Here is a 19,161-nt window from a genome sequence, read left to right as displayed (position 1 = left end):
AGCTGAGTATCCCATCCGAACTGATTACAGCAATGTCTATTCATACAATCGGGCCTGATTCTAACACGGATCCTCTGCCATTGCTTGAGAGCAAACCGCAAAAAGAACGAAAAACGATTCTCAAACGACATGTAGAAAGAAAGCTTTCTGTTGCGTTCGACACAAATCAACAAATTGTTGACCTAGATCAGAACCTCTTTTCCCTTCTATTGAAACTTTCCAGTCGACTTCCAACCTAAATTCCACCTGCGGTATCGGCCTACAGACTAACACAAGAATATTTCAAAACCGCACGGTTTCACTTCCCATGGCGGTACCCATCCAGTTCCTCTTTGAAAACGCAGCAACAGGCGCTTCCAAGGCACTTAAACCCGATTCACAAATACCAGACAACCAAGAAGTATGGTGCAAAGATTGCGTTCGTCTTTGATAAGACGTGGGTACAGGTCTGTCGAGGCATACGGGACAAACACATCATCCTGACACCGGATTTGAGACCAAAAAATATTCCTCATCGCACTTAGTGGGTATTCGTGAGATGCTGGTTTACCTATTACATCTGGTTGGAAGCAGGCACCATGTGGATGATGGACGTCGAGCAACAGTATTGTCGTGCCAACACGAAGTGATGAAACATCCTTTTACTCCTGAAAGATTGAATTGTGATGGTTCGTTGAGCTGATGGCATATGTCTTTTTGTCTGGTGATGACGGCGAGATCATCATGTTGCGTTTGACTACGTTAGCTGGGATTAATACCACGCCTAGGATATATGCTTGCGGAACAAGCGAACCATTATGTTACTCCCAAGAACATGTTTCCTCATCCAATGATATATCTATAACAGGCCGGGCAGTCGAAGAAACGTATTGATGCTGTTGAGTTCACAGTCGTAAATTGCGGCCATAGTTGTTGCTACATGTACTCACTACGCATCGTCTCACATAGACACATAGCAGAACGAATAATTGGAGTCTCTCGGCATCACGATAAATATATGAAAACGGCGCATTCGTAATCAGCAATATGCATAGACTCAAATCCAGAGGATGTCGACGCTGTCGGATAGGTACCTTTTGTCTTTTAGGCATTGACGTAATAAAGCAACGGCATGTGTGGCCACCTAAACAAAGTGCTACTAGACAACCAAGTCAGTTTATCATGATACGTATTCTGATTTCCACGGTCGCATCCATTCGTGGCTTGAATGAGACGGAGATGCCCAACATGTGGTATTAGGTCTGATCCACGAAGGTAGATCTGACAGGCGGTCGACCAGGCAGCCACCGCCTGGGCGCAGCAAAAGCTTAGCGCAACCTTTAGCGTCCTCGGAGCCTGGACAGCCTGCCGGAACAGCCCACCCTGAAACTCCCCTCGGCACCGTTTTCACCCGCAACCACCTTCCTCAGGCTGCAATGATTCCTCTTCATCTCATCAAGGTTGTTGAATCTTCCCGTCATTTGACCCGTTGCAAAATCAAAGACTAACCTACAGAAATTGCAAAATGACACTCAAATACAAGACTCAAGAATTTCCATCTAGTTTGGTGCCATTTTCACACAAGGACAGCCTAGCATGCCGTTCAACCCGCTCCGGCTGAGGCCAATCCGACACCGCCACGGCCAGGCTCCCGCTACGCCCAGACACCAACTCCAGGCAGTGAGATTCCTCACCGCGTGTAAATACGCAGCGCCGCAGCGTCCAGAAAGCCGCTTTTTCAACCCAACAACAGTTTCAATACTACCTACATTGACACCTATCTCGTTCCCCAGAAATAACACCATCTCAAAGCAACCCGTGTGCCGTCTGAGCACACAACCCGCCACGATGTCGCTGAGCTCCCTCCTCCCAGGCAGCCGCAAAAAGCGGTCCCCGCCCCCGAAACGCGGCCCCCAGCCCGTCCGGACCTTGTACACCTCCAACCCCGTGCCGGTCCCCGCAGACTTCCTCGCCGCCCCGCCGCCGGGCGCCCCGCCCGTGACGCTCACCCGCATCGACTGGTCCAAGACGCAGCTTCCCGAGAACGAGGGCCGCTACGCCGTCGTGCTCGACAACGTGCTGACGCGCGCCGAGTGCGCGCAGCTGCTTGCGCTCGCCGAGGCCAGCGCCGTCACCGCGGACAAACCGTGGCAGCCCGCGCTGGTCAGCATGGCGCAGGGCTGGGAGATCCTGGAGCCCGAGTACCGCAACAGCGACCGCATCATCTGGGACGAGCAGGAGGTCGTCGACCGGCTGTGGGCGCGGTGCGCGCTGGCGGAGGGGCTAGGGGAGGAGCTGGCGGCGTTTGAGGGGGTTGCGCGGCCGGATAGGGGGTTCGAGACGGATTGGGTGTTTGATCGGTTTAATAAGCGGATGAGGTTTTTGAAGTATGGCAAGGGCCAGTTTTTCAGACGTAAGTTTTATTCCTGCATCTTTCAAGGCGATGAGGTGTCTGATTGTGACTAACACGGAGGCAGCTCACTGCGACGGTCCTTACAGCGAGGAGATGGAAGACGGGACGGTGTATAGGACGCATTACACCGTCCATCTATACCTGAACGACTCTGTTGCCGAGGTGGGAAAGGAGAAGGCGGACCTAGTGGGCGGCGCGACGTCGTTTCTGTCAAATGATGAGAGGAGGAAGGTTGATGTAGACCCCAAGGCCGGGAGGGTTCTTATTTTCCAGCACAACCGGCTGTATCACTCTGGAGACGATGTGATTCAAGGGACGAAGTACACCTTGAGGACTGACATCTTGTATAAGCTCGTGAAGACGGAGACGAAGAGGGAACATGAGGCTGCTTGAGGTGTGGGTGTGGGCACTCAAGACACATAGGCGTTGGGGAAGGAGTTTCATCGGGAGACATATCCACTTTGAGATAGTTTAATACGTGGAAAAGACACCACTCAGTCATGCCGAATTGATGAGACTAGATTTATCGTGGCTAGTCTGCTCTTGCCTCTACCTTTTGACTGCCTGGTGGTCGTCAGCATAGTACCGCAGCACTTATAAGCGCAGAGATGACTTACATGAAATGCAGGAGACCTCACCATGTTAATGCACCAGAACGCAGAAAGTCTCATAGCCAACGATCACTTGAATCAAATTAGCCGTGTCTATTGATGAAGCTAGAGATCTACAACCTCGCCCGCGTTGCCGCGTCCCCCGTAATCTTCTTGACGAACCCGATGACCCGGCTGTAATACTCCGCCGTCGACTGGTGCCCCTCAAACATGTAGAAACAATGCGGCATGCCTTGGTACGTGTGGAGCTCCGTCGACACCCCTTCTTCTTGCAGACGCTCCGCGAAGGCGATGGCCTCGTCGCGCAGCGGATCAGCTCCCGCAACTTGCATCACTGTCGGTGTTACATCAGAGTCAGCTCCCACTTCCAGCGTACGTCAACCTTCACACAAGAAAGGATAGAACTCACAAACAGGAGGAAGCCCCTTCAACCCGCCCTCATCAGCCAGCAACGGCGAGTGCCACGCCCGCGGCTCAACATCCCCCGGCGGGCCGGGCAGGTACGCGTCCCAGAAGAACTCCATCTTGCGCGCGTCGACGATGGCGGCGTCGTGGCACTGCCGGTAGCTCGCGAGCTCGTACTTGTCGCTGGGCATGAGGGCCGGGTGGCAGGTCACGGGGAAGGCGAGGACCTGGCCGAGGAGGCCTGAGACGCCCTCCGCGCGCATGCGCAGGGCCGTGACGATGGCGATGTTGGCGCCGCCGCTGGAGCCGAGGAGAAGGATCTTTTCCGGGTCGATGCCGAGAGTTGAGGCGTTGGATTTGCACTGGGGAGGGTTAGTTTACTGGCTTGGTGAGTGGGATGGCGGACTGGAGGGGGGTTTACCCATTTTGTGGCGTCGAGGCAGTCGTTTAGGGGGACGGGGAATTTGTGCTCGGGAGCTCTGCGAACTTGTTAGTAAGTGTCCGATCCTGACGGTTCGGAGAGGGTTTCAATCAAAAACTCACGTCCGGTAGTCCACGCTCACGACAACGACATTCCCCAACCCCGCCAACATTAGATTCTCAGGCTCCTCCGTCATGTGGCCCCCGACAACCCAACCGCCGCCGTGAAACCTCATCCCAAGCACCGCTTTCCCAACAGCGTTCTTGCTCCTCCAGATCTTGATCTCAATCTCAGCGCCATCGCGTACGGGAATCTTCCGCGTATCCGCCAGCACGTCGACGCCCTCCTGCGGGGTCCCCTTCGGCGCGGGAGGCGGGCTGAGCCAGGCCTGCCGGAACTCGTGGAGCGAGAGCTCGGGCTTCCAAAAGGGCGCCACGGCGGCGTCTGCGGCTTTGAGGACGTGGGCGAACTCGGGCTCGAGGGCGGCGAGGTGGCCGTTCTTTGGGAGGGGGCGGAATGATGGGGTGAGGGGGGTGTAGTCTGGTTTGGATTTGAGATGGACCATTTTGAGAAGATGGGAGATATGATGAGGGGATGAGTGAGTGAGATGTGAGTTTTGGTATGAGTTGGAGGCAATTGAGTGAGCGATCCTAATGGCCGACTGAGAGCAGCTCTCTGAAAGCCACAAATACGCAGGATGCTATGATTCAAGATGCAAGATATGACGGCTTCACACTGCAACAGTCTTGAAGCATTACGGATATAACTACTAAAAGCTCTCCCAGTGCTTGTATTAAGTTCACATGGGCGAGAAAGCTTTATCAATGGGACCGGACATGGCCAACCGGAAAACACTTACCACGATGGCATACCCCTGATCCTTTACGCAGAGACTCGGGATGCATACTGCTGCTGCCAAGCACAGAGCGATAGGGTGTAGCCTATCGGGTGTGTAGGAAAATCGGTTTGCCCTTGTGCTGTGCGACCGGCTGGAAAAACACGGCGTTTCGGTGTAGATGCGTTCGCACCCGGCTATCATTCTCCGGGCCGTACGCTCGGCGTGCGGGGGACGGATGCCGGCGGCCGCCTAAGAAGGACGCGGTGTGCTGCGGATGACACGAGCGTCTGGAGGGCACCAAAAAAGACCTGATAGGTATTAAAGGTATCAAAAGAAAACAGGTGAATCGCGAGAGAAAAAAGTTAAAAAAAATTATCCGCTGAGGGGTTTTAACCCTCCTGAGTTGCCTCATGCCTGAATCGAACAGGCGATCTCCTCATTACTAGTGAGGCGCTATACCACTTAGCCAATGAGGCTATTTGGTTCATTGGATGTTCACAGTGCTCGCTTGGCTACCCAAGTAGCCAAAGTGGAGTGCACAAATTTTCGCTTCGACAGGAGTCAGTCCCGCTAGAGGCGAGAAAACTCCACGGTGCTGTGTCTTGGGTTTTGTTTGCCTCGTTTTCTTTGCTGAGTAGCCACCGTTTTTCGGCAGCTTCCTGGGGTTGTATGCGTACGCTGCCCCGTCCTTTCACTGCGAAATACTTGCGATGAACGTGAACGATAACCAACTGAATGGCCGTTCCGTCCCCGTGCTGAGCTCTTTCAGGGGGTGCTTCTCCGGGTGATTGGGAGGTGGAGATCAGGACCTCGGGGGTCAGTGCAGAGAACCGAGAACCACTCTGCGGAAGCTGGAGGCAGAGGGAGCTGTTATTGCCAAGGGGCACCGTGCTGATCCAGGGCGAATACAAGCATCGAGAGTGCGACAGCGACGACGGGAGCGCACGCATAGCGAACTCTTGGCTGCTTGGCAGTGTGCATTTGACATTGAGATTCGAGAAGAACTTGTCGCCATGTTCAGCCTTACCGGGAGGCCGCGTACGCACAAGTCCCCTTTTGCCAAGATGCAGTGGATGAAGCCCGCAAAACAAACTTAAGGTGTTCCCCCTTTTTTTTTTGTGTATCCGTACCAAGATCAGAACTCGTTGCTTGGTTCAGGAACGAGCCGAAGGAGGACCCCTTTTTTGCTCCTTTGGGCGGCTGGCTGCTTTGGAGGGGGCTTAGACGCGTGGATGCAAATGTTTAAAATTTGAGGAGTGGGAGGCATTCGGACGCTGGGACAAATAACGATATTGAGGTGCCTGGCTGCTGACGGTATTACTCCGTCATCCCGTCTGAGGGCATGCAGACAGAAATGCAATGAAGATTCGCATGCGCGGACGGTTTCTAGAAGGCGGCTGAGGCTGAGGCATGCGAAGTGAGGCGATATGATGGCCCGCTCAGCTGAGGCCGCGCTGGGTGCAGTCAACATCCGAGATGGGGTGGTCTCTTGAGTCCCTAGGTGGACGGTAATGGTCCCGGCGGCTGTGGACAGCGAGAGCGCCAAGGGAATGCCCAGGCGCGTAGATCGCGGGAGGGAAGCACACAAGCAGTGGGCGCGACATGGGCAGCACGAGGGACGGGGCAAGGGAGCTAGCAGAGCCAAGCAAAAACCAAGGACCCAAGGAGGAGCACAGAAAAGCTTGACTGTTTTTTTTCTTCGGGGCTCTTCTGTCTTGTGTTTCGTGCAGAATGGTGTAACCGCCACTGGTTGGATGACGAAGCACGAAGCTTGGGTTTACAGGCTTGGTGAGCGCAAAACTGTCGATCGCCAGGCGCTGAGGAGTTGGACCGTGATGTGACGGCGGTAACACGGCCTGGCTGCGCGACGAATGTGAGCGCATAAACGGAGGGCCAGTCACTTCATTTCCAGCAGACACCACCTGGTCCATATTTAATCAGAAAAGGAGGGGCGACTGGGTGATATCTAGGTAGCTGATTGGTTTGAGGAGCTACACGTGATAAGCCTCGTGACATTCGTCAGGGGTTGTCCTGCCACGGATGGGGGGCCGTTGGTGGCACGCCGTCGCTCCCTCGCCCGGCCATCGGCTTCTCCTTTGCCAGGCGTTCGCTCCGTCTCACGCTCAGGGGGGCACAGCACCTGTGACCTGAGGTATTACGCGCAGTCTTCTCGGCTGGAATACGAGACAGGATGGATTGGGTGCTCGCTCTGGTTCCTCCATTTCTAATTGAGTTTGCGTCCCAGCCTGCAGAAACAATGGGAGACTGGAGGATATTCGCAGAACACTCCCGCAGAAGATCAGCCAAGACAAAATTGCTCGGCATGCACAAGCCGTGCACCGCCCATCTCCTCAGCACCACCCACCCACGACCCCTTGTTGCTGACCCTGTCCTTGGATCGCCAAGACCGCGGGACAAGAACGCTGGAAAACTTGGAATTTGCTTGTTTTCCTCGCTGGCGACTTGGCGCGTCTGGGCACTGCGTGGCATGTACAGTAGTGTGGAAAGATGGCTGGGCTGTTGGCTGCGCGAGGTGAGCACAGGCACTTCAAGCACAGGGAGACGTTGATCTGACTGGAGAGCTTGAGGTTTTTGCATAAGGTACTCAAATACATACTGCGGACAGAGAAATTAGCAGGCAAAAGTCTCGGGTTAGGTATTGCTTTGCGCCCACTTGAGTCCGTTGACCCGTCGGCAGAGGACGCTATCGAGGACACCGTCGCAAGCCACTGCGCCCATTGTTCATCGCTGAGACGGACCACACGCATTCCTGCTGCCGTGCCTGCTCTCTGCTCTCTGCTGCTGCTGCTGGCCTGACATTTCGTGTATGTTGGGTACGAACAGAAAAGTCTCCCTCTGCTGTGCCCCCTCCCCTCTGCCCCCGTGGTGTGGTAATTGAAGTAAGTGCCCCGGTGGTGACATGACAGGACCACCTTGCTCATAATCCATTCGTAAAAGAGACTTCCAGACCCCGGCCTTACCACCCGTCTGCCAGTCATTGCCCCCGTACCGGTACCTTCCCTGCAGCTTGCACTTGCCCGATCTCCAAGTCCCGTCTCTACCTTTGCCTTTACACTAAGGTGCCTTGCACTAGCACCACCCCTTCGCTGTCACTCTGCCATTCATTCATTCTCTTTCCCTTCCAACCTGCTGTTCCCGACCCTCTCTTCGCCTTCCTTTCCCTTCAACTTCCCGGTTCATCTCCTGCTTTTCCCCAACCTGACCCTCGTTTTGCGTCTTCTCAACTCCACCGCCACATTCGCCGTCCATACTCGACGTCGAAACGAACGCTTTCTCAAACCCGCCCTCGACCGAATCGTTCCATTTCTTCGCATGATACGAATCTAGTACCGACCGCGCCGAACTCCTAGGGAAACCGAACCTCCCAACCCGGCATTTTTCCTTTCCCTTTCTCCCAGTCGCTCGCTTCAACCACACACGTCATTCGACGAATCCTCGCCATGAAGTCTTCCAGCTCCTTCATCGCCAGCGCGGCCGGCGCCCTTTTCCTCTCCACCGGCATTGGTATCGCCAACGCCGCCTACTCCATCGCTTCCAACGGTACGCACTCCCTGCCGTCCCCACGACCGACCCAGCCACGACGATCTTCCCCACGGCCTTACTAATACTGTATGCAGACGACATCAAGAACACGGCCAGAGACATCGCCTACGACTTGATGAAGTTTTATGATGGAAACGAGACCGGCCACACGCCCGGTATCTTGCCTGGTCCGCCGCCCGCGGGTGATTACTACTGGTGGGAGGGTGGTGCGCTTTGGGGAACCATGATTGACTACTGGCATCTGACGGGCGATTCCTCCTACAACGACGTCGTCATGCAGGCCATGCTGCATCAGGTCGGGCCCAACCGCGACTACATGCCTCCCAACTACACGGCATCGCTGGGTAACGACGATCAAGGGTTCTGGGGCATGTCCGCCATGACCGCCGCCGAGAATAACTTTCCCAACCCGCCGACCGACCAGCCCCAGTGGCTCGCCCTCGCCCAAGCCGTCTTCAACACCATGGCCAGCCCTGACAGACACGATAACACGTGCGGCGGTGGTTTGCGCTGGCAGATTCCTCTATCTAACAACGGATATAACTACAAGAACAGTGAGACGACCCGGCTGCTCCTAAGTGACCACAGAACTGACCCAATCTAGGTATTGCAAATGGCTGCTTCTTCAACATCGGTGCCAGATTGGCCCGCTACACCAAAAATACGACTTACTCGGACTGGGCCGAGAAGACCTGGGACTGGGTTGAATCTGTCGGATTCATCGACGCTGACTACAACATTTACGACGGTGGCCACGTCGAGCACAACTGCACGGATATCAACAAGGCCCAATTCTCCTACAACAACGGTGTTTACATGCTCGGAGCCGCCCACATGTACAACTTTGTAAGTATCGACTGCGCCCTGAAACTCGGATATCATATACTTACAAACTCAGACGGACGGAGACGCCAAGTGGAAGACCCGCCTCGACGGTCTCATCCAGGGTACCATGAATGTGTTTTTCCCCAACAACATCGCTTTCGAAATTGCCTGCGAGGAGCACAACACTTGCACCACCGACATGTTGAGTTTCAAGGGCTACGTCGCCCGCTGGATGGCCATTGTCACCCAGATTGCACCCTACACCGCCGACAAGATCCTCCCTGTCCTCCAAACTTCAGCAGACGCTGCAGTGAAGCAGTGCACGGGACAAGCCAACCAGCGCACCTGTGGCTTCAAATGGAGCACGGGTACTTACGATGGCACGATTGGCGCCGGCCAGCAGATGAACGTCCTCGGCGCTGTGTCATCGCTTCTTATTGGACAGGCCAAGCCGCCCGTATCGAACAGCACTGGTGGTACTTCCCAAGGTGACCCGAATGCCGGCAGCAACTCGAACAACGACCTGGGCGTCCACAACACCCCCATCACGACGGCAGATAAGGCCGGCGCCGGCATCCTGACCTTTTTGGTCCTGGCATCTGCCGCGGGTACATTCGGGTGGATGAGTTTTGGGGCGTAATGGATTTGCAGCATATAACGACTTGATATTTGTTATTTCGCATGCAGCATTGCCACGGCTCTGCTGGCAGGTCGCCGGGATCAATTCGGCGCCTGTTCTCTAGGGATGTACCGGCGCAGGCCAGGGAAGGCCAGGGTTGTTGATTGGATATTTGGCGTTGCTCCTTTTTTGTATATGCGCTGTGGATGGACACGGGCGCAACCGTCGTCAAGTCACCCAGCGCTCCCCGACGATGGGCATTGGGTAGCCCGTGATCGCGGAAGTCCTAGTAGTCTATAATGTAGCTGTCCTACACAACACATAGTTTCCTAGAATAGACACATCGTCACTGAGACGATTGTTACCAGCACACGAACGTTCAGTGGTCTAGTCGGAGACATCCTTCAAGCATGTGTTTCCCAAATTTTCTTGAAACCGAGTGCATTGAATTGCTGCCAGCGCCATGACGCCATCTTCATCCGATGTCGACAGGCGGAAGGCCCAGACGCTGAGCCTGACATCTGCACACACAAACCCTCTGCAGTCGAACAATCCCGGGGGTCTTCTAGGCCATGTTTCCCCGGGGTTACAGCGTACGTCATCTCGTCATCTGTCGTCTTATCCTGTGGCGGCAGCCGTTTCAGTGAGGCTCTTGAAGCCGCCAAGCGCGTTCTGGCGAAAGACCTTCTCTCTTCCACCCGAGCTTTTGCCGGCGTGTTTCTTGGCCTCAATTCCCCTCTCCCAAATCTGGTGGGTGTCCTCCTCTAAACATCCCACACTCCACTCTACTGGACGCGCAGCCAACCACATTCAGCGAGTCTCATCGAGGGTGGCCCCGTTCGTTTCATCAATCTCTCACTCTCACTCTCACTCACACCATTCAGATATTGCATCTTTCTCAGCTAGACTGACGCCTGGAAAGCTTGTCTAATTTTATGAGCGATTGCATCTAAGCGACGGTTAAACAATTGTTTCAATAGCTCTGCAGGCTTCATCATCTATTGTGGTCCTTCCGTCGGCCGGTTTAATCCAAAACTCCAATCCTAGCCGACCTCCACGTCACCCGGACCGCTCACCCGCAATGCCGATCCCGGACCTTACAAACACGACAACCTTCCCGGCCTTTGACGGTCTCCCGATCGAGGAAGACGGCGCCGCGCCCGGAATGGACGCGCGGGAGGAGTGGTTCCTCGTCGCGCAGGTGAAGCAGAACATGACCATCACGAAGCCGACGGTGGTGGTCGCGGACCGCGCGGGGGACGAGTTCGCCATCACGTTCGAGGACCGCGGGATCGACCTGCGGCCGGTGAAGACGGGCTGGACGATCGTGGTGCCGCGGGCGTGCCGGACGGCGCCGAAGGAGGGGAAGAAGGGGTTCGTGAGGGTGGCGGAGGGGAGGGGGACGGGGGTGAAGTATGTGCCGGCGGCGCTGGAGAGGGTCTTTGAGCTGGGGAGGGCGGTGAGGGAGGGCGGCGAGGGGGAGGGGGAGGGAGGAGGTGGAGGAGCGGCGGCGGGGGAGATGTGTGCTGGGTGTGGGAAGGCGGGCGGGGAGGTGAAGAGTTGTACGGGTTGCGGTGTTGTAAGGTACTGTGGGAAGGTGAGTTTCGAGGATGGCGGGACGGTGATTGGGGGACAGGGAATGGTTTGCTAACGTGATGGGTGTAGGAGTGTCAAACGAAGGATTGGAAGACGCATAAGCTTGATTGCAAGGCTTTGAAGGGCATGGTCAACGCGTGGGGGGTATGATGGAGGCCTGTTTGATCAAGCGTGCGGAAAGCATGGATATCTCAAGAGGTCCAGGCCCCTGCTGGTTGCTTATCATAAACCGGTCAGTGAAGTGGCTGACACGAATTATTAAACTCGGATTCTGACAGTATCTAGAGTTCCAGGGGCTCGAGGTTAATAGGAATACCCGATTATTTCTTAATGAGTCCTCTGAAGAACTTGGAAGGAATGAAAGCTTTCTAAGGATGCCAAATTTCCCCCAATCTGCTGCCGATGCTCAAAAGGACCGTGATCAAACCGCATCGCTTTGCCCAAAAAACGCCTGTCTCGCCCTTACCAACAATTATGTATCAGAAACTATTTTGAATGAGTGATGACGAATCGAATGGACTTTCGTAAACAGCAGCCCCCTTTCAACGGTTCCCCCCCCCCCCCCCCCCCTTCATGCTCTCACGTATCCGCCTAGTTGTACAGAATCCGGGCAGCGGTAGGCGGGAACGACACATAATCGTTATCATTCACACCTACCAGCTCCAGCCCCTCAACCGTGCCCGCAGGCTTGCAGTCCGACGGCGTCGAGAGATACGCGCCATAGGTCGCGTCCCAGGTCGCATACCCGCCGTCGACAATCGACACGCGGCCGATGTTGGCGTTGCGCTGGTTGCCGGGGCCTCCCGCGCCCCAGCCGCTGGCGCCGCCCGCGGGCGCGGGCTTGAGCGAGGTGAAGACGTCGAGCTTGCGGCTGCCGCCGGCGTAGGTGTTGCTGTCGGCGAAGAAGGCGAACTGGCACTTCTTGCCGGCGGCGGCGGCCGGGTAGGTGAAGGTCAGCAGGGTTGTGAAGTCGTTGCCGGCGTTCTGGGGGTACTTGGAGACGTATCCCCAGGAGGCCGGGTAGATTGCGCCGTCGCGGACGTTGTACTGGAAGACGGCGGAGGGGGTGAAGTAGGGGCTGCTGGTTTGGCGCTCCTCGACGAGGGGGGCGGGGGCGGCGAGGGCGGAGGTGGCGGCGAGGAGGGTGACGAGGAGCTTGGAGAACATGTTGGGCTGGTTTGAAGAGGACAGTGGCTGTGTGAAGAGGATTTGAGGTGGTTGGGGCTTTCTGAGGTGAAGGGCTTGGGAGTTGGTGATGGGACTGGTGATGATATGGATGGGATTGAGGAAGGTATGTTGCCGTCCCTTTTATATCAACTTCCGACGCCATCATGGTCCTCGTCGTCGAGTCAGCATCGCGGTCACGCCTTCACCGAAGAAAGAGTCTCAAGTGAGCATCGTGGCTTTCCCAGCTGGGGCATATTCGTGGAGGCAAAGTCATCACGCGGGAAACAAGAAAGGCGTCCCGCAACAACGGTCCTTCTCAAAATAGCATCATGGAAGCATATTGCACCGCTCTCACCGACATGAAGCCGCAAACACTGAACACACGAACACACACACAGTACCCTTAGCTCAAGGAGGCTTTTTCGCCCATACGAGCCTCGGCCCTATCCCACGCCGCCGGGTATCGTTCCGGATCAGCCCTGCAGCCCTCCCCTCCCTCTCTTCCCCGCGCAAGCTTGAGCTCAGGCTAGCTCCAAGTGCCGTGCCGCGTGGTAAGAAGCCGGAGACATTTCTGGCACCTCTTCTGGCCGGTGCTACCATAACGCCCGGGAGCTGGGCACATAGGATAGGAAGTCAGCCCTATGACCGACAAATGAGGGGGAGCAAGCTATCAAGCTAAGGCGGGAAAAGCCTACCTGCAGATGACGAGCTCATGTGGAGGAGGCTGAGCTCTTGGAGCTGAAAGTGAGCTTCGCTGGCCAATGGGAGGTGAGTGTTGGGAGGGAGCTTATGTGACGTATCGGGGGCTGCCGCTTGCCTTTGTGGCTTGATAGGCCTTCTGGGGAAATGGAACATGCTGGCGGTGGCTGCGTCGGCTCTCAGAGACTAACTGACGCGAGCGATCGGCCTGTTAGATACACGAGCATCAAGTTGCTGAGGGCATTCGTGACTGTGATCGCCTAGTGCAAGTCTCGTGATGAAGGCTTGGGACATAGAACTCTTGGTGAGTAGAGGTGTAGGTCTCGGTTGGGGCCTATTGGAGTGGTAAGATTCGGGGTAATCTTTGCGGCGGGACAGAAAGATGAGGTTGCTTCTGGCGGGGGAGATGTGGTGGTGTGGTGTTTGTGGGGGGGCTGTGTAAGCCGAGCTGAAATGTCGGGAAGGATTTTAGGCATCGTGATCGGGCGCCCGAGACACGGTTGAGGTCCGCAAGTTGACGTCTGTTTGGGCCCTCGGCTCCCAAAAAACAAAATGGACATTGGCGACCTCTTACTGGCTGGTCAAATGGCGGCGAGCTTGATTGAAATCATCTCGCATCACGCCTCATGAAGTGATCTTCTCACACCATGACGATGTTTTTGAGACATACGAGATTCGGAGGAGGGTTGCGAGAGCTTAGGGTGAGCTTACCTTAGGTGGAAGTCTCAAGTTTTGGTACTTCCCAAATGTTGAGAAGATGTTGAGGTTATGGCAACAGGGAACTTTGGAGCAGTCTAATTATTTCAGAGACAGCATTACGCTCACAGAGACATCTTGAAAAAATGCTGGTGCCTTCGGGGAAGCGGTCAATGAGCCAGCCGCAAGCAATACTTGGTGGAACTGCAGTTTCAGCACGCCCATAGTTGAAATTCCTCATTGGACACGCGTACGGGCATGCAATTGCGTAGCATAGATCGAAGTAACGTTGACTCCGGCGGGATTCGATTAGGCAGACCTGACGCATGTGTGTAACATCCTTTTTTTTTGAGACATATGCACGTCTATCAAGCCACTGAATATCATGCAAAAGTCGTTCTTTCAGCTCGGTTACAGTTTTTGTGTCACCCGACTTTATTAATTGCAAGACCATCCAAGTCTTCCGTGTTGGTGGAGGTAATTCCTGCGGTCCTCTCTTCGGTTGCTCTTCTTGACTTTTCTGTCAGTCCTGCTCTCGGCTTTTGCTCCCGTGTGGCCAATAAAGTCAACTCCTCAAGGCTGAGAAGTATAAGCCGAGTGACTGAGAAACACAAGGCTTCAGAGGACTATCGCAAGGCTTCAATTTTCAAGGCACCCAGAGTCACTAGTTCATCAGAAAAGATATCATTGGGTGCTCAAAGGAAGAGGGTACTGTCTTACGCCCACAAAGAGGGGTTTCTATCACCTCGAGATGAGATGACGAAGACTACAACGACTAACAAGCTATGAAACAAGAAGAGTGATTTGATAAAGCTGTCTATTGACGATAAAGTCCATATGCACCACTTTCTGCCGGGCGATAGCGACACGCCGATGCTTCATGTGTATCCACTAGCACCACACGTCCAACAATCAATATCCCAAGCCCAGAGACCACTGCCAGATGATTGCGTAAAAGCTTGGTCAAAAGTAAAGTTGTAAAACAGACAGGTCCCCGTGCTAGGATCCCACGAAAACGACCGACACCGCGGTGGCTTGCGCGCATCGGTGCACAGCTCATGGCACCCAGCCGGCCCGTCCTCGGGTCCGTCTCCGCTCTCGAACCTCCCCCAGCTCTTGACATCTCCCTCGCCCGTGAACCTGGCCTCAACCTCGCACTTGGCCGTGGGCGACAGGCAGGTCTCAACGGCCGTCGTCGCGGACGTCGTCCGCGTGGGGACCTCGTCGATGGGGCCGAGCTCGCCGCACTCCCAGCACTCCTTGTCCCAGATCCAGTAGCCGCTGCCTGCCTGGGGCCGGGCGACCTCGGAGGCGGGTTTGTTGTGGATCAGGCACTGCCGTTGGCGAAGAAGGATAAAGCTTTGCACTCGCCCCAGGTGCGCTTTGCGTTGCAGAACTCGAGGCATTGTTCCGGGCTTGCGAGGCCGTATTTGTTGCCGAAGGCACCGCCGCTCCATTGGACCTGGACGCCGCACATTGCGCCAGGGGAGAGGCACGGGAGAGACGTCGTGGCTGGGGGTGCGGTTGTGGAGGCGTAGGCACTGGCAAGAGCCAGGCTGGTTATGAGAGCGATGCGATTCATTGCGACCATTTAAGACGTTGATGGTGTGTTGTGTACTCAGCAACTAAGAAACGAAGCGAGGAGTTTGAATGTAGTCACTTAAATACTTGACCTGGCCGTAGGAGGAACTGTTCAGCGGGAACTGTCTTTCCTGTATTCGTAAATTGCAGGCCATGGTGGCGGAGATGCGTGCAGTAGCGTGGTCGGTTAGCTAGTGAAGACTATGCGAGTAAGATCAATACATGCGAGTTGCTTCGTATTATTTCTCGGCATGCTGTAATGTTAGGCGAAGGATTTGCAACAAAGTTCCTCAATTCGCCTGACTAGTTGGCCGATGAGCACTCAATGTTTGCTCGTATGATCATGTTAGCAACATAATGCGGGTTCTGCAATCCTTTGGAGTAAGAATGATACCATAATCGTAAGTCTGCATGAGAATGTCGAATCAATTGCGAGGGAGCGTAATGGGAGTTGTTTTCAATGGTTTTCAATGGAATGGGCGAGAATGACATGAAGGTGATACAACTCGAGGTAATAATTGAGAGGTGGCATAAGAGGAGAACATTACAGCAAATTGCTCAAGGACAACAGGGGCTTGTGTGCGAGATTCTTTGTTAGTGATGTTTGCATCAAAATGAAAAGAAATAAAGTATGTAAACTATACGCCACCTGGGTAGGCTCTCTTGAACACCGACATCAAAGGTCGTCATCCTCGATCTCATACTCCGAGTAATCAGCATCATCGTCTTCCTCCTCTTCATCAGACCTATCGGAGTCATCGGAGTCCTGGGCGGGGTAGTGTTCAGGAGGCAGAATCTCTCGCTTTTTGAGATCCTCCTCACTCATCGGGCCCGGAACATATCGCCAGGTGTCTGTCACGACAACATATTCCATCGTATCCCCATCCCCATGATGATACCACTTTGTGCCTCCCAGAGCACTCTTCCCATGCCACCTCCACTCAACCAGCTTCGTACCCTCGGCGCTTAAATGACCGCCCTCCTCCAAGTACCCAACACTCAGCTTCCACTTCTTGTTCCTCTCCACGATCTTCATCATCGCATCCTTTTTCCGAGTGATGGTCTCGTACTCCACCTTGAGCTCTCTAAGCCCAGGAGGCCCGCTGAACCGCCGCAGCCAATCTTCCTTCATCCGCAGAGGAGTGTCGCTCTCCCAGTACCACCAGTCAGAGTAGCGAATCGTGATGGTGAGCTTCTCCGGGTTGAAGTTTGGCTGGTGGAAGAGGCGATGCAACTCAGTTCCATTTTCAAATCTGAACATCTGCATGAAGAAGCGGACTTTCTTGAGGTCTTGAGATTGTTGAGGCGTGAGCTTGCGGAAGAAGGATAGGCATGAATTCATGCCTGTCCGGCCCTCTGGACCGCGGTCTAGATGCAGATATCCTATTAGTGTCATGAAACCTACATGGAATTGAGACTGACCAAACCAGAAAGCCCATTCAAGCTCTCTCAAGAAGGCCTTTTGACCTTCAAAGTAAGCTGCTTTGCATGTTTGCAGGAGTGCGCTACTGCTCTTTCGCGGACCCGAAAATCCCGGACGATACCAGTAAGAGTCTTCTGGATAAGCATTCTCGCTGTCTTCGTATTGAACAAGAGCGAGCGCGAAGATTTCGTTGCGAATCTCACCCGGCAGGGTGCTGAAGAGTGGGCATTGCAGCTGGGGATTGCATGCTGTCGCCTGTATACCGGTCGCTACTGCGGTGTCCATGATTTGAACGATGACTTGGTTACAAATAGAAGCGCTATTTAGTTAGAGACATAAAGGGCAGAAGTTTCGATGCGGACTGAAATAGTCTGATGTTGTGACACAAAGGCGGGGTTGGGCGCCTCTGCTGCCTGCTGCTGCCTGCTAACCAGGCGGAGTTACTGGAGATGTGGCGTCCATCCGCTCGCCCAACATCTTGCGGCCCAAGATTGGCCCGCCCTGAAGGAGTTGAACAATTGTCACATGACACTGGCTTGCCATTACTTGGTCTATTGAATCTCTCAAGTCTGCAAAGTCGAGTTTGCCAAGTTCTCCATGATTGATATAGCTCAATTAACAAATAAACGAGCGGCGCGGATTATTTCAATGTTCTCTCATAAACGTCTTGACTTCATTTTCTTCGTTCCCTCAAGGCTCGTCCGCCTTGGGAAATGGTTCCAACAAACGGTCATCATCCTCATCGGTACCATCCGATGCTGGAAGTGTCTGTCAGCAGAGTTGAGAGAGAGCAATTTTACCGGGGTTGACTTACCGAGCTGGTCAATCCAAAACGATGCAATGCTGACACCGAATTCACACCCGTTCACTTTCAAAGAGCGGGAAATCTTCCCTTCAGACAATACCTCGTCGTCCAGAAGCAAGCATGATCGCTTCTTCCACGCTTCAGAAGTACCAGCTGGTTGGACGAGTACCAGGCGTTTGTGGGGCACTGTCGGAAACGTACGGTTCCTGAAGCCACGAGCATCGCGCACAAAGTCGCGGTAGCCGTGCGGATTGTCCTTGAATTCAAAGGTCAAGCAAAATAATTTGCCGTCCTTAAGCAAATCGCCTTTAGTGTCAGAAAGTAGGGGGGGTAGGGTTTTCTTGGTCCCCGGCGCAATTCGAATTCTCCAGACTGGCTCGTGTCCTGAGGTTGATATGCACGGCGTAAAGAAGCCAGCCGAAGTGCGAAGAACGGAGAGGAAATGAGGTTGAAAATGAGGTTGGTATCGGTTTCTTCTAGTACGGATAGTAACAGCAGATCCATCACGCAGCTGTGACGGGGAAGTAAAAGTGTCAGAAGTCAGCGCAAGGAATACCGCATGGCGTTCATAGACGATGGTACTCACATGACCCGCGTCACGATTCTTGATAGTCCAGATTCCAAAGTCCGGGTTCTTTCCCCAACGGGCATGATCGTAAGCCATTACTTGAGGCCCCGAGAATCTGTTCGTAGGTGTCAGCATCCGGCAAGATTTGATATTTCGTGTTGAAGATTTTCACTTTCCTATTGGGCACAATGGCCTGTTCACCAACACTGTCAAGTTGGACTGCTACCGAATCGTCGTGAACGAGGTACTGATCTTGATCATCTGCTTTGGTTCTCAATCGAAGTTGAGCAAATAGTTCACCACTCGAGGTGACGTCAATGTGATCAGACATGTGCTCTACCGATTTGGCGCTGGAGAAGAGCTTAACGACATCTCCCAGCTCTGACACTTCACATCCGGCCATGGACTCCACGATGCTTTTCAAGTCGGCTCGCTGCAAAGGATTAGCCGACTGATCTACAGAAACAAGCAGTTATTTCCGCGGTAAGGAGTGACACACTTCGATAACCCTCCAATTCTCGTGGTTAGTCACCGATTGACACCAGCGCTGAGGACTGTGCGTGTGTTAGCAACGCTACAGAATAGCGGGATGTCCAGGTTGATGCACCTGGATGCTAGAATGGTGTTGCCGCCGATGGCTTCGAACACCACCTGCTCACTATCGTTCCTGCTACCATAGCTGTTGCTTTGATCTGTATCCTGTGATTCCTGACGAGTGTAGCCGCCCCCAGCATCTATGGGCTACAATGAAAAGGATGTTAGATTCGGCAATGAGTGTCGTTGCAAAGAGGTTAACTTGCCGAGGAAATTGCGAGGCCAATCGTTCGCTTGAAATCTTGCTTAGACTTTTCCTGCAAGGTCTGCTCGCTTGCTTCTCGAGTTTGCGTTGAAGTCAACATTCCGCCGATGGTTACCTCATGTGCGAAGAATTCACCTGCACATTGAGTCAGT

The 19,161-nt window shown here is 54.2% G+C and overlaps 7 protein-coding genes and 1 non-coding gene across 8 annotated transcripts; 3 read left to right on the top strand and 5 right to left on the bottom strand.

Moving 5' to 3' along the window:
- Nucleotides 1–1,827: 1,827 nt before the first annotated feature.
- COL26b_007317 (uncharacterized protein) lies at nt 1,828–2,785 on the top strand (the record flags this gene model as incomplete). The annotated part of the gene is made up of 2 exons (XM_053180113.1): nt 1,828–2,392; nt 2,457–2,785. 2 exons carry the CDS (start codon nt 1,828–1,830, stop codon nt 2,783–2,785), a joined length of 894 nt encoding a protein of 297 aa, XP_053035884.1.
- A 331-nt stretch (nt 2,786–3,116) lies between these two features.
- Nucleotides 3,117–4,394, bottom strand: COL26b_007316 (uncharacterized protein; the record flags this gene model as incomplete). Its single annotated transcript, XM_053180112.1, has 4 exons — nt 3,117–3,337; nt 3,413–3,770; nt 3,830–3,887; nt 3,952–4,394. The coding sequence occupies 4 exons, from the start codon at nt 4,392–4,394 to the stop codon at nt 3,117–3,119; spliced, it is 1,080 nt and encodes a 359-aa protein (XP_053035883.1).
- Nucleotides 4,395–5,071: 677 nt separating this feature from the next.
- On the bottom strand, nt 5,072–5,143 carry COL26b_007315. The gene has a single exon. It is a non-coding gene; the product is annotated as a tRNA-Thr (tRNA).
- Nucleotides 5,144–8,128: 2,985 nt separating this feature from the next.
- COL26b_007314 (uncharacterized protein) lies at nt 8,129–9,696 on the top strand (the record flags this gene model as incomplete). Its single annotated transcript, XM_053180111.1, has 4 exons — nt 8,129–8,228; nt 8,306–8,785; nt 8,836–9,077; nt 9,130–9,696. 4 exons carry the CDS (start codon nt 8,129–8,131, stop codon nt 9,694–9,696), a joined length of 1,389 nt encoding a protein of 462 aa, XP_053035882.1.
- A 1,060-nt stretch (nt 9,697–10,756) lies between these two features.
- Nucleotides 10,757–11,421, top strand: COL26b_007313 (uncharacterized protein; the record flags this gene model as incomplete). Its single annotated transcript, XM_053180110.1, has 2 exons — nt 10,757–10,981; nt 11,341–11,421. 2 exons carry the CDS (start codon nt 10,757–10,759, stop codon nt 11,419–11,421), a joined length of 306 nt encoding a protein of 101 aa, XP_053035881.1.
- A 441-nt stretch (nt 11,422–11,862) lies between these two features.
- Nucleotides 11,863–12,438, bottom strand: COL26b_007312 (uncharacterized protein; the record flags this gene model as incomplete). The annotated part of the gene is made up of 1 exon (XM_053180109.1): nt 11,863–12,438. The coding sequence occupies one exon, from the start codon at nt 12,436–12,438 to the stop codon at nt 11,863–11,865; it is 576 nt and encodes a 191-aa protein (XP_053035880.1).
- Nucleotides 12,439–14,711: 2,273 nt separating this feature from the next.
- On the bottom strand, nt 14,712–15,310 carry COL26b_007311 (uncharacterized protein; the record flags this gene model as incomplete). Its single annotated transcript, XM_053180108.1, has 2 exons — nt 14,712–15,118; nt 15,169–15,310. The coding sequence occupies 2 exons, from the start codon at nt 15,308–15,310 to the stop codon at nt 14,712–14,714; spliced, it is 549 nt and encodes a 182-aa protein (XP_053035879.1).
- A 780-nt stretch (nt 15,311–16,090) lies between these two features.
- Nucleotides 16,091–17,122, bottom strand: COL26b_007310 (uncharacterized protein; the record flags this gene model as incomplete). Its single annotated transcript, XM_053180107.1, has 2 exons — nt 16,091–16,782; nt 16,837–17,122. The coding sequence occupies 2 exons, from the start codon at nt 17,120–17,122 to the stop codon at nt 16,091–16,093; spliced, it is 978 nt and encodes a 325-aa protein (XP_053035878.1).
- Nucleotides 17,123–19,161: the final 2,039 nt, after the last annotated feature.

The sequence above is a fragment of the Colletotrichum chrysophilum genome, assembly GCF_026319265.1.
Source record: "Colletotrichum chrysophilum strain AFK26 chromosome Unknown scaffold_59, whole genome shotgun sequence".
Taxonomy (NCBI): domain Eukaryota; kingdom Fungi; phylum Ascomycota; class Sordariomycetes; order Glomerellales; family Glomerellaceae; genus Colletotrichum; species Colletotrichum chrysophilum.
This window is presented reverse-complemented; position numbering and strand designations above follow the sequence as displayed.